This window comes from Rhopilema esculentum, unplaced genomic scaffold (assembly GCF_057945365.1).
Source record: "Rhopilema esculentum isolate cy_ngs unplaced genomic scaffold, ASM5794536v1 HiC_scaffold_23, whole genome shotgun sequence".
Lineage (NCBI taxonomy): Eukaryota > Metazoa > Cnidaria > Scyphozoa > Rhizostomeae > Rhizostomatidae > Rhopilema > Rhopilema esculentum.
The window spans coordinates 1,485,423-1,499,254 of NW_028300834.1; the positions used below are offsets into that span (position 1 = coordinate 1,485,423).

The following is a 13,832-nucleotide window of genomic DNA, read 5'->3' on the forward strand; positions in this document are numbered from 1 at the left end:
ATCTGTTTTGTTATCGCTCTGGGTCCAGCTTAGTAAAATGATCAATTTTTTGAGATTCACAAAAGCCTCAAAGGCATGATATTTTCCAAGTATTACCTGTGGTGGATGTCGTTGAGGAATCTCGCTTACAACCATTCAAGCTTTGCCCTGCCTGGTATGATAAAAATCGGAATTCGATCTTATTTTTAATCTGAAATACGAAACTAAACTTGTGTTAATATTCTACTATAATCTGGAGAGCTCTTTTCAGGCTCGTTGCTTTGCAATTTTTAATATTTTTCCGTTTTCACGATATGCCGAAACCATTCCTAAAATTAGAAGTAAACTTTTAGTAACATCAGGATAACAATTTTCCTATCTACGGTGAATGATGTTTGATCAATAATGGAAAAGTTTCTTGCCAGAAAATCGAGTGGTTTTCGAAATACTAAGGTTGATTGGCACTTGGATTAAACTAGATGGTCTAGACTTGTGAATTTTGAGTATAAAAGACGCCTGGGCTACTGGTCCCATTCAGTATCCAACACGTGCTGGATTGACGAGAATGTGGTGGACCTGCTCAGAAAATACTATACTTTTCGATTGGAATTTGTTCAGAAAAAACAACTGTGGAGATAAACAACATTACTGATGATGTTGCTTAACCAAGAATAGGTAAGTATGTAAAGGCGATAAATTCAAATTTGCTCGAAAATGCCATAAAATCACGTCACATTTTGCTACGCTTGATATCATATAACAATGGATCCTATTGCCTATGGCAGCGAAGCACCATCCAATTTCCTTAGTTTATCAATATTTCGTCTAGTTTATCGATCGAAATTTTATCTTGATGTGGGCAGCTCAACTAAACAACCAGTGATCAGTAATATGATTCTGTTTGTATTCTTTCTGACAGCAAACTCGTTTGAAAGTATTTGGTAAAAGCGTAAATAAGGCTAGATAGCCTTGATAAGAGCTTTGTATATACTGCTTCAACCTACATGATGAGGATAACGTCTTACAGAACAGAAGCTTAACCGTACTCTGTACTACAGTCTTTTAAAGGCTCAATGGAAAATGAATAGCAGGGCATCTTCCAAGCTGTATTCTGTAAATCTGGGGTATGGTAGGTCAGGACAGCTTCGTGCCAGTATTGTTGATACTGCCTTTAGTTGTATTCTCAAACTTAACAGTGCAAACAACCTTGCGTGTAAAAAAAGTGTACGTTGCAAAGCATTCCTAGTCATGTGTACAATATTACATTTTCCATAAATTTGCAACCAGTTCTCTACATCAACCTTGCAGATCTTATAAGTCTGATAAAGGAAAGCAGGAAATTCTTGTAAATCTAAGAAATGTATATAAGTAGCTAACATCTACTAAAGGTCGCTCAAAGATTTTTTGGTAGGAAAGATTCTATAGCACTGACTACAGCACATTCTGATAACTTATGGGAGAATTTGGGGGGGGGGTGCATTACGGAAATGTATAGAAATGAAATGCTTGTTTGTTTGGGCGTTTAGCATGCTTAGCACCGCAAAACATTTTGCTTCAATACGTAATATCCCCAGAGGTCCTTGAATGTGGTAGATAAGACACGAGACTTATCTATGTCAAAGACCAGAAGCATAAAGTTTCATACATTACTATTTTTTACGATTTTTACGACGTTGAAAAGGGAAATAGATGAATGTAAGAGACGAAAGGATCGATTCTGAGTCAGAGAAATTTTCGATATCAGAAAGGATTTTAGTGTTTCAACACTCACGCAGAAATTGCAGCTAAGCGACCCTAAACATTGTCTTGTTATTGCCCCCATTTTCTTCAACGTGATTCGTTGTTCCTTAGTCGATTGTTGATGGGGTATTTGGATCGCCAAGGATCGTTTACGATCGCTGGGGATCACTAGAAACTCGACACGCGGTTTTTATATGATCGTTTGTGGTCGTTGAAAAACTGCAGATATCCTCAGCGATCATATGGAAACCAAGCTACAGAGTCCTTTGATCACGTATTACGTCATAAGCAAATTTCATGTGATTCGAAATTAATCTGGTTGAATCTCGTACGACTCACAATGGGTATTAAGAAAACTTTTAACAAAACTGAAACCAATGTTGGAGATATCGACTCAACTGCAAATTCAAAGGCTGTTCTATGATAGGTTGTATAAAGAACAACAAATTTAGCGTAATTGTCAACCATAAAAAATTTAAAACTCAGTATAGGGAAGATAAATGGCAATAGACGAACTAAATTATGTAGGCGTGAAGTAGACGATCGCTTGCTGCAAAGCGGAACAAGAAAGTTTCTTAGAAAAAACCCCTAGAGGTGGCAATCTTGATTAAGGTGGAGCTGCATCTTTGATGACGGCAAATGCGGTTGCATATTATATGATGTAGAGACTAAAGATTTGCGAGACGGTGTTTTTTGAGGAACTATACTCATAAACCTATTGAGGGCATGAGCTTCTATTTTCAATCTTGTAAACAAGTTTGATTTCACTGTTAACAGCAGTCAAAAGGACTCATTGTATAAGGTAAATATTTATTGCCTTTGTTTAGGCCTAAATCGAAATATCCTCTTGGTGCCTTTATCTGTTCATTTATATTTTTCAAACATAGTTTCCAGAAATTTTCAAATGGCTAAAACCCATTTTAGCCAACAGCTACTCGTGAGATTCCCCTGTATTCTGAAATAAGTAAAGTTGGTCCAGTTGGTCAGTCCGTCCTTTCCTCTCAAAGGGCAGTTGTGATGGGAAGTCATGACAGAGATAAGTGATTTTCAGGCTTTGGTCTCTTTATATTAAATTGTATTTATTCTTCTTTTGCAGAGAGAGTCAAGTAATCAATATGCTGAAAGCAGAAATGAAAAACATTCAGTCACTGGGGAAACAAACTGATCAACTTAAAAGTAAGTGGTACTCATTTAGGTCAACCACCAAACAAGACTTCAGTTCCATGTTTGCAGTCAATCGACCCACCCCCACCCCCACCAAGTCTTTTGTAACTGACAAAAGGTTTTTCTCATCCCAGAAATGTTTTTTAATTTTTAAGATTGGTATGTAAATGAATTAGCCAATACTTAACACATAACTTTGGAGGTTCAATAAATGTATTTTCTGAAAAATGGCACCATTATATTTGCCAATTCATAGTGTTTGTCACTGTTTGTATATTATAAATCTCTTCACAGATTTTTGCATTGATTACAATGGAGAGACTAATCACTTTGAGAAAGAATGTGAAAAATTTATGAGACGCTTTGTGGCTGATGTGTTTTCAGAAAGGTAAATGTAGACTCCATCCTTTTCAGTGTTTTTAAAATGTTTTTAGGAGTACATGTTTTAAAACACAGAGTTTATCTAATACATTTTGTATACAAGTGAAGGATTGCAGAGTTTAGATTGTTAAGTGAAGGCACATATAGAGTTGATATTGTGGTAGAAATTTTAAATATTTACCACTTAGTGATATTTTACTTTTTTCATTAATGCCTTAAAATAAATTGGCCATTAATATTCCAGCGTTACAATAACTCAAGAAGCAAAATCAAAATTTGGCTTGCTATGTCAGGTATGCATGCTAAGAAATTTATGATTTTCAGCGTTCTATCATATTTTATTACAGGCCTTCCTAGGCAAGGCAAGTGATCAAAATTTGGGTCTTAAATAGAAGAAAAAGAAGGAAGCCAAGATTTTGGATCAAAAATTGTTTGAATAAGCGAAACACACATAGAATTTTTCACACTTTAGTGCAGGAGCTTCGATTTCATGACATTTAGTGCAGGCGTTTTTTCAGTTGCCATGTTTTCATGCCATGTTTCCTTCGTTGAAAGTCACCATTTTAAAAAGAATGTTAATTCTACTGCTGCAACAACATCGTGTGACTCTTTTGTTCTAGGTGTTTCAAATAACCCCAGAGTGTCACAGAGTGTTGCAGAGATAGAAATCTTTTGCAGTATTTTAGTACTGCAGTTTCCATTCGTCGCAAAGTGTTGCAGAACCAAACTTCTGTGACATTCTGCGACACTCTTTGACACTTGGCAACACTTGACAATTTAATGGAAACCATGCTTAAGGCGACAGAATGACTTTGAATCAAGTTATTTACTATGTTAAATCTGCAGTGCTTCCACTTTTTACTGGATTAGGTTTTTGAAAATATCCTTCTATTTGCTTAAAATTCCTTCAAAAATGGATGAAAGTTCTTCTAATCTTTCTATTACTAGACATATATGGATTAATTGCCTTCACTTTTTATTTTCGCTTTCAACTTACTCAAGAAATTGTTCCTGGTGTTGCCTTGAACACACAAGCTTCATTAACTTATTTTCTTTTGTCTAGTTTTAAATATTTCCTTGTTTAGTTTCGAAACTTTCCCTTCTTTAGTTTTGATACTTTTCGAAACTTTCGATGCATTTGGAATTGGAGAGTAGTGACAAAAAAGTTATTAAGTGTGGACACCATAAAAATATATTTTAAGAACTTTTAATTTTGTACCACATTTCTGAATAGAAGAACACAAATTACCTCTAAATATGCAATATCAGTTAGATGATACAAATTGATGGCCAATAAATGATATTAAGTTTACATATTGCTGCTATTCTGGCATGGTTTATCAAATTTAGAACAGATACAAAAATAATGTGATTTGACAGGGCAGAGCCTGTGCTCAAATTGCCACATCTTAACCAGTTTCTAACACATAAATATATTATGTGAACCAATTTGAAAATTGTAAAAACAGCTTTGTGCACCGTTAGAACATTGAATTTGCCAAGTCAGTTAACTAGCCACAGTTTGCATAAACCTTGAAATAATTCCAATGTGACCGGCCTGCTTACTGACTGGCAACACCATTTTTCTAATTTATAATCAGATATGTCATCTCAATTTCTTAGAGAATCTTTATTTTTTCTTTCTAATTTGTAATTCCTTCCCTTTTCATTCCAATCGACAAAAATCCCGGCAGAAAAGGATAACTCCTTACAAGCGGAAGCACTTTTTAATTGAGGACTGTAAAGTTCTTCACTATATCCTCTCTTCATAGAGGCTCGCCAGGCAGAGCGCATCTTTTTACCTTCTGATAAGAGATAGAATGAATTCTTTATGGCTGTTTCTATGTTGATGATGAAGTATTGAAAAAGCTTTTTCAATGCAATGACAACTGCCCAGCACAAAGTGTGCCCATCATAATCTTTGGTCCCATTTGCCACAGGCTTAACAAGGGTTATCACAGTCAAAGAGACCCTACTTCCACTTAGAACACAGCTTGATAAGTTCTCAATTTTTTTTATTCAAACACTTCTCTAAAGATATGATTAACAACATGACATGATCAACTACCAGACACATCCAACTACCAGACACATCTTTCTTATAGAAATAAATGAAAGCTAAAAACCTGACACACACTACTTTCAATATTTCTTCTGCCTTACATTGCTTGAGGCAAAACCACATATATTTTTTGTCAAAGTTGTGGGAGAACTGATGAAACGAGTTAAGAAATGAGGTTTAATGGCTCCATATACAATGCAACTGAACTTTTGTAGAAATCGGGCAAAACATCAAAAGCACTCCATCACACTCTTACCACAGTCTAGGAGTGCAAAATGACACACTTGTGCTAATTTATTCCTAGGAAGGCCTGTATTATGAAAAATCTTTTAGCAAAGTAGTAGTTTAGCAAAATGTCTTTTTCTATAGAATTTTATTTTTATACATTAAATACTTCAATATGCTCTGACTTTTTGAAACTTTGTTTCACAGCACAATGAAGGCAGATGTTGGTTTGCAAGGCTCATGGATGCCCAGGTTTTTTTCCTTGTCTATAAAACATTTCAAACTCACACTTTCTTTCATATACTGTTTATGTACAAACTAAAGTGAATCACCTGAATTACCACCGTTGCTTGCAAAGAGTTTTCTTAAATCAGAGGGCTTTGAACTTTGATTAATTATTTCTTCAATTAGATTTGCTTTTCTTGCATGTATAAAAATAGCAGTTTTATAACTTGTAATTTTTTGGTGCTTTGGTTTCATGTAGACATCACTTCATTTTTTTATTAGATAAAAAATAGTTTTTTTCTGGCCAATAGAGGAAATATGACATCATTTGATTTTTATGTTTCATTAATCTCAAAGAAATTTCTTACTTTTATTGCTCTAAACTCAAAATAAATCCATGTGGAGAATCATTGTCTATCACATTTAATGAAATCTCCTGCAGGCATGGATTTGAAGATTTTATTTTCACCTGTCTTCTAAACAAATTTCCAAAATGAATTTTTCGATAGTTCATAAGTTACTTTGATTCAAAGTGCAGGTGAGAATAAATCATTTATAAAGAAGAAAATATAAACGCAAAGATGGTCTCATTAAAGGGAACATTATGAAAACCAAAATATGTACTCTGACGCTTTGTACCTAAACATAAAGTTCTTCAATTGCAATATCCATATTGTTATAGTTCCTTTTTTTGTATCATTTGCAGCGTGTGGAGATTAAGGAAGTAGAAGAAGTGATATTATTCCGCTTAGTGCAGTACTATGCAATTGTCTTATTTGAGTATGTATTTCATTTATAGAATATATCAGTATTCGTATATGAACACAGTCATTCACATTATTAGCTTTATTTTCTAAGAAAGCCAAGTATTTACTATGGCAGCCTTTATTAATTACCATTATACAAATTTCACACAATCAGAGCTTGCTTTCTGCTGCAACATTTTAATACATGACTTAGTAACCATACAATCAAATGTCATCCACTGTAAGTTTCAAAATGATTGTGATAAGTTGGATATCTCAAATTCTTTCATCATTTCTGTAGAAAGCATAATTTAATTAAATACCATTTTTCTTCAATGAACGGAACATTGATAAAATGATGAATTAGAGAACCTGTAAATTTGCTATCCTTGACCTTTGTGCAGATTGGCTATCCAGTTTATTTACTGGCTCACTCAAGTAAAAGCACAACAGAGCAGAAGGGCCTCAGGGAGCTAAAGCTCTAACTTTTGGCCATGAATTTGAAAAACTAAGAAATGGACCACCAGTCAAGCCTCTTTATTTGGTTTTAGCCCCCTCCCACTTTTCTCAACACTCTGTGGTCCATGTAAGTAAGTTGACTCTGCATTGAAATTTATATCTCTATAACTCAGTTGTTGAAAAGAAAGTCATTTTTTCTTAGTAGTAAGTTTCTTTTCCTTTCTTTTCAGATGTTACATTGCAGATGATTTTGCACCAGCAGCAAGTTTGCTAAATATGTCTTTCACATATTATCATGTGTCTTCATTTACAGAACGTAAGTGTTATTCTTCATTGATGAGTATTCACTTATTAATTAGTTATGGGTCATGGATTTGATTCACTGTAACTGATGTAAAATTGAAGCAACAAACCATTTTCATTCATGTAATATTCGACAATGTTCTCATTTTATCCTAACATTATTCAAACCAAGAGAAAAGTTGCACAACTTACTTTCTAAATTAATTTTTTTGGATTTCTAATGTATTCTATGTATTCTCATGTATTCTCATGTATTCTAGAAATTCTTTAGGAATGAAATTATATATCAGCACGAACCTCAAATGGTTAGCCAATGAAAGCCGAGGGAGAAAATCAAATACCTTGGGACTTGTGATTGATTAATTTAAGTTAATCTATTCAAAAACTAAGCTGACAAATTTCTCATTTTTGTACAGTTCCTCATGATTCACCCAAGAAATCTGATACTCCGTCGAAGTTATATGTCTTTGAATACTTAAAGGATCAAGCTATTTGGTAAATTACTTTTCCATTTTACTTTTGCAACTTTATTTTGATGTTTTGATTCTCTTTGAAAGTATTATTGTATATTGTTCCACTGAAACGGAGCCGTTTTGGAAAAAATTTCAATTGTCAACCAAATTAAATAATAGCTTATGTTTTATTTTTTATAGAAGACAACATGCAAACATCGAGTTGAGAAATTTTTTGGCACCCAATCTACAACAATATAAATCATGTTTTGCTGATGTTGCCCAAATATCTTTATCCTCCTTCCTTTCTTCATTAATAGGAAAACCATGCGATTCTGGACATCAGCATTTTTATTCGCAGTCGATAGTGAGAGGCAAAAGAGACCTAAATTTGGGTAGATGTTAGCTATTTTCTTTATATTTTTCCGTCACTTTACATTCCGTTTGTTTCCTCAAATCAGCGAGTATAAAATTGGTTTCAATGGTCATTTAACTCCACTGTCTGAAACAAATAATTTTGTATGAAAATAATAAAAATGTTATACGCAATAGAAAACTTTGTCACAACAACTTTCATAATGATTACCTCCAGACTCGATGGTTTCTCATGAGCCTTAATCAAAAGAAACGTTTCGTCGCAAACTTTCCGGTAACCACTTATTTTTCTGATCTCTTGGAAGTCCACATTTTTCAAAAAACTTTGAACCTTTTAAAGCCCTGTGTATGCTCCCCTAAACAATGTCTCATTCACTTTAAAGTGCTTTATGTTCCATATACCTGCGTTTCGCACTACGTTTCTTGTTTAAGTCGACTAGAAATTTATTTGTTATGTAGCCATCTATATTACACCTTGAGGTTTGCAGTATTTGTTAGAAATGGCTTTAAAAAAAGCAAACATTTGAGTATACTGAAGCTTTTCGTTCGACACTCTTCCGAGTATAGAACGTCAGAACATAGGTCGAAAACTCTACGCTGCAAAATAGGCCAATCAAAAACGCGAGCACGAATCAGTGCCCCTTGCCTATTGAGAATGTTACCAATGGAGTCCTGAGGTGAAAGCGAACTCCTTTTGTCTACACAAAAGCGGTTTTTTGTGTTTATGTAGATAGATTCCAAAACTGCTAGATGGAACGAAGATCAGGCTTTGCCATTAATCCAAAACATGTCGCCATTATAGTTTCATGTTTGTTTGCTTATATGTTTGCTTTTTTCAAAGCAATTTTTTGTACCACCAAATGAGTATTTGTCAGGGGAAAAGGTAGATAAGACTCTTTGTAATTGGAGAGATGCTTTATTTACAACATAACTCATAATTCCAGGTCTTGGCGGTCTTTGAATGAAGAACAGCAACGAGAACTGAATCAAAACGAAGAATATTCGGCCTTTGCTCATCTCGGGTAAACAATCTTTGCTTGACTATTTTGGATGTGAGAAAAACTTCATTCACATAATGTCTAGACCCAAATACGCAAAACGTTTCAATTCATGCTCTGTTTACAGTCACACTCGGCTTATTTTCAAAGATTTTCAAGCTACATTTGGTGTGACTATAACCGACCGTTTTTTTATGAATCTTATATCCTATACCCCAGTTATCATCTACCACATAGTAAAAAACCAATTTATATAATATGTTGAATTTTTATCTCTTGGATGCAATGTTGATTGGATTGGAGATATTTCCTAGTTTTTCCTCTAGAATCTAACTTTAATACCGGGCCTTCTCTGTATTATGGCAAAAATGTAGTGTAATGTAGTGCTCGATTCCTTGCTGGCAGGGCTGTACACGCTTTGTTGTATATAACAGGACGGCTCTAAGTTGCAACTCAGAGTTTAAAATTTAATGCGATTATCGGACAGCTCTCATTGCGAAACTAATGAATTGCATCGTTTAGTATGAAACAAATATGATAGAACTTAAATCCCTGTATCAGTGTGAACGCAGCCTTTATAAAGCATCAAATGCTACAGTAACAACAAAGATGCTTCATAGTTTTGTTTATACAGTCTTTGCCAGTTCGGTCATTGTAATCGAGTCAGTCGTGTTAATGCAAGATGTTTTTTATTTCACAGGACATTCCTTTATATCATGAAGTCGTTGAATGTAGCCAAAGAGATGAAAGAGGTTTTTATATCAAAGATAAGCACCATCGAGAACTTAAGTCAAGGTATGCCTCAATAGACGTATAGAGCCACTTCTGCGAGCTGCGAGTGTAGATACTTTCGTTAAAGTTTTTGTCGATATTCAGATGTTTAGATGAAGAACCCTCTACATTTTAATCGAGGTAGTGCATTCTAACTGTAAAATTAAATGGTCTTACCGACTTTTTCAAGTGTGTCGTGATTTTTTCATTTTTCAATTCGTCAAGTTACTTTGGAAATGGCAGGTGTTAGGAAATTTCCCTGCATTTATTGGAAATACATTTCTTTAAAAGCTCTAAAATATATTGTAGAAGTTGAATATTTCTCGAAAATTAATTATCTCAAGCTTTCGTTCCTAAGATGGAAAATATCCGAAATGTCTTTTTCAGAATTTAATGTGCTGATCTTTTTCCAACAGAGCAACTGCACGAGCTGATTGAGCGCGTTGAAAAAGCCGAATAACGAAGAAAATGCCTTCAATGCCAAATCAGATAAGATTGTCCATTTTATAGTCTAAATCGTATTTTTGTAATTATTGATGCCATATGCAAGACTGAAGGTTGGCCCTCGCTATATGGTTCCATAATGGTGATAGATATTCAGGTAATCAATTTGTAAAATGAACTTTTTTTTTCGCAAAATGTATTAAATTCAGCGAAACATTCGTGCATTGTAAGTATAATATTAGCTCCTCAACGTATTGAATTGCAATTAAACTCAATAGCTCTTGCTATTTTGAATAGTATTTCAAATGTTAGAAAATATTTATAAATGTTTTAAGGGTTCATTATTGCCTTGTGATGGCAGTATTGCAGGTAAGTGTGTGAGACTGTATAAGGCAATGCAAAAGGGTTTATTATGTAATGCTTTTGAAGAGCGATTTTGTGTAGTGTAATGATGAAATCTACTGGTATATATCGTTAAAAAATTATTTGTATATCCTTATTAATATTGTTGTATTTCCTTTATATACTTGCTATGTTGAAAAATACGTAAATATTTTAAATTAATCACGTTTTGATGTAAGGTAAAATGTAAATTTAGAGCTAATGAAATTTAGCAATAACTTCATTTTTTCTGATGTAGCATCCCGAATCCGTAGCGAATATTCCTATACTAGTTTCCATAAAAATGACTGCATCCTTAAGAGTCAGGGATTAATATTTTTTCCAATATTTCCTGACATTTCTTTAAGCAGCCGAAATTTTCGACCTAGAGCTAGTTTTACCACCATCTGAAAGTTCAAACGAGCCAATATTTTTTGCAAAATAAATGTTTGATGAATGCTGGGTGACGTGCTGAGTCGATCAAAAAGGGCATAAGCCGAGGAATTGAGACAAAATTGCGAAGATCGCTCGCTAGCAAAGTATCTCGGCCTGTCGTGTATTCTCTTTTGTTCTGTCGCATATACTGATTATGTGTTCCCGCAAAATCATAGGATATGTTTTGTTGTTGTTCTTAAAACTTGCACTGTACTGCTAGAGCCATTAGTTAAAGCCTTATTCTGGCGTACTTACAACTTCTAGTCTCAGAACGTCTTTCGATAGCCTCTGAATCAGCAAGCTCTGTATTGCTATTAAAAAACAGCTGCCAATATTAGAGACAGTGTTTTGTCAGTAATTTCTTCATAGGTTCGACTGATGCGTCATTTTTGTGTGGAGTAATCCTAATTATTTTACACATGATAGGATACAGATCGATTGTCTCCATCTTTTCAATAGCTTTCCTTTTTCTAAAGCAAGGACCAAACGCGAAAAAACCCGGATTCATATTCCTATGAAAAACATCATAGCCATGTTCTCCTTTGTAAAACTCATTTCCTTGAAAATAAACCCCCGTCTCAAAGCCTGTGTCTATAATCCAACCAGGATCAGCAAGAAGGAGCAAAGGGGCAGTGAGCTCGCTGTTTTTGATATGCATGTAAGTAGGCAATTCCCATTTGCGGTATACCGTCATGTTCGGGTGGGCGTGCACAAGCTGATTGTAAACAGTCTGCAACTGACCAGGCTTCGGATAAATTGATACAAATGTTTTTCCTAATGCCGTTTTAATATGCTGCTTAATATCAAAATAATCTTTTAATCGGATGATTTTGTTATGATTGACATCTTTTCCTCCATGATCCCCTGCAACGAGAAGATGACAAGCAACTAAATGTATCATTTCTATAGAACCACGCCCAAGTCAGAATCACGCCCTTCAGAAATAGATTAACGGCATTGGATCTACGACCCATTCAACATTTTTTAGACACTGTTCATTTTGGTTTCAATTATACTTTCCTCCAAACAACGATTTGCACAAACAATCCAATAACACTACCAAATTAGTACTTTAGAGGTGAAAAGCAGAAAGAATTTATACCCGCACTAAGTTCAAAAGGGGAAAAAAATTTTTACCAACATTCTAAAAAGAGTTTTTACTTTTAATTTATGAAACATATTGAAGAAGGGCAAGATAGATGATGTCTAAAAGATGACCAAATAGGTCTCAGGTCAGATTTGGATTGGAATTGATCAGTAACACCGGTGGCTTGTTGCATTAGCCTGATTTTTAAAGCGGTACTTCGGAGTTCACGCAATTACTTGAAGAAATTCTAATTTTGTACATGTCAAAATTGTAAATGTCAGTGTTCAAAAATTGTAAATGTCAAAAAGCAAATCGTCAATCGTTTGCGACTGAAGTCAGACTTTATACACTTCTCAATTAAAATTTGAGCTATATCTCTATGTTAATTAATGGACACCAAGCTGTTCCTTTTATCTTTGACTGTAAACTACTGCCTATGTATTACCATACCGTAAGATTCATCAAACAAGTGATTACACACATGAAACATTGCTCTTACCAACAACAATCACGTTGACGTTTTTTTCTAGAGATAGACTCTTTAGCTTCTTTTTCAGATATGCAAAGGTGTTATCTATATCTGCGAATTTGTTATCACTGATTTCTGTTCCCGAGTCGTGAAGCTGTGAATCGAGATCCTCAAAATATATGGCTGCAAATGTGACAGCTGGCTTGCTAAGCCAGTTTAATACCAGGTCAATCCTTTCTGTTGGGGGCATATGTTTCGATTGAAAGTCTGTTAATGGATTAGCATATTTGTCCATTTTTGGCGCATATGTTGGCAATGCTCCTTTTATTTTGACGTTGAACCCAGGCCAGTAGCAAAGCCCACTTTCGTGTCCATTCAACTGGTTTGTTATCCATATTGGCTCAGCTTTGTTCCACCACTTAGAATTCGTGGATTTCATGCTAAATTTTTCATTTGTCTTTATATCATACATTTGGTTGTCAATGATTCCATGATTTTCCGGATAAAGTCCAGTCACAACGCTGTAATGGTTTGAGAACGTATTTGTTGGGAAAACGTTTAGAAGGTATTTAGCTGTGACACCTTGTTGTTCCATTTGAATCATATTGGGTATCTTATTCTTATTTTTTGACATAAAATCCCATCGGAATCCGTCCAAGCTTATAAGCAAGACCTTTTGGCCTGAGACCTGTTTACTGCGTTTGTGCTCGCTATATCCGGCCCTTACATAGCTGAGAATATAAAGCACCCAGATTATGTTCATATTTCCTTCCAATTCTTCTAACTTGCACGTCAAAACGATGCACGCCTTTATTTAAGTTGTACCATGCCAATTGTTGCCTACCTATAATACATGTTCTTTCATAACTTGAAGTTCAGGATATTGCTTATAAGAAACTTTTTGTGTCCGCCCATGCGTATAACTCGCGGTTAAAGCTTATATGAATTAACCGCTAAACACCTGTTTTGCATACTAATGAGAGAATACTAAGTCGGTTGAAGTATCTGGCCGTTTAGGCCCAATTCGGAAATTCTGATAATCGAATATGAAATGCACTTGTCTCAAGGTGCAGTAACATTTACAGTATGCAAAATTGATGTCCAATGGCTAATCCAAACTGATCTTCCGCGTAGAT

At 34.7% G+C, this 13,832-nt stretch overlaps 2 protein-coding genes across 3 annotated transcripts; one reads left to right on the forward strand and one right to left on the reverse strand.

The window, feature by feature from the left end:
- Nucleotides 1-127: 127 nt before the first annotated feature.
- LOC135690679 (uncharacterized protein KIAA0513) lies at nt 128-11,960 on the forward strand. Of its 2 annotated transcripts, none has more exons than XM_065208304.2 (12): nt 128-654; nt 2,816-2,895; nt 3,178-3,271; nt 3,509-3,557; nt 5,759-5,803; nt 6,483-6,556; nt 7,212-7,297; nt 7,701-7,779; nt 8,057-8,131; nt 9,056-9,133; nt 9,810-9,904; nt 10,297-11,960. In XM_065208304.2, exons 2-12 carry the CDS (start codon nt 2,835-2,837, stop codon nt 10,338-10,340), a joined length of 780 nt encoding a protein of 259 aa, XP_065064376.2. In that variant the 5' UTR covers nt 128-654; nt 2,816-2,834; the 3' UTR covers nt 10,341-11,960. The 2 variants fall into 2 exon arrangements, with proteins under 2 accessions (XP_065064376.2, XP_088971372.1); XM_089115246.1 differs by lacking the exon at nt 128-654 and adding an exon at nt 1,476-2,521.
- LOC135690677 (ectonucleotide pyrophosphatase/phosphodiesterase family member 5-like) lies at nt 11,221-13,712 on the reverse strand. The gene is made up of 2 exons (XM_065208301.2): nt 12,727-13,712; nt 11,221-12,004 (listed from the first exon to the last, which is right to left on the reverse strand). Exons 1-2 carry the CDS (start codon nt 13,457-13,459, stop codon nt 11,475-11,477), a joined length of 1,263 nt encoding a protein of 420 aa, XP_065064373.2. The 5' UTR covers nt 13,460-13,712; the 3' UTR covers nt 11,221-11,474.
- Nucleotides 13,713-13,832: the final 120 nt, after the last annotated feature.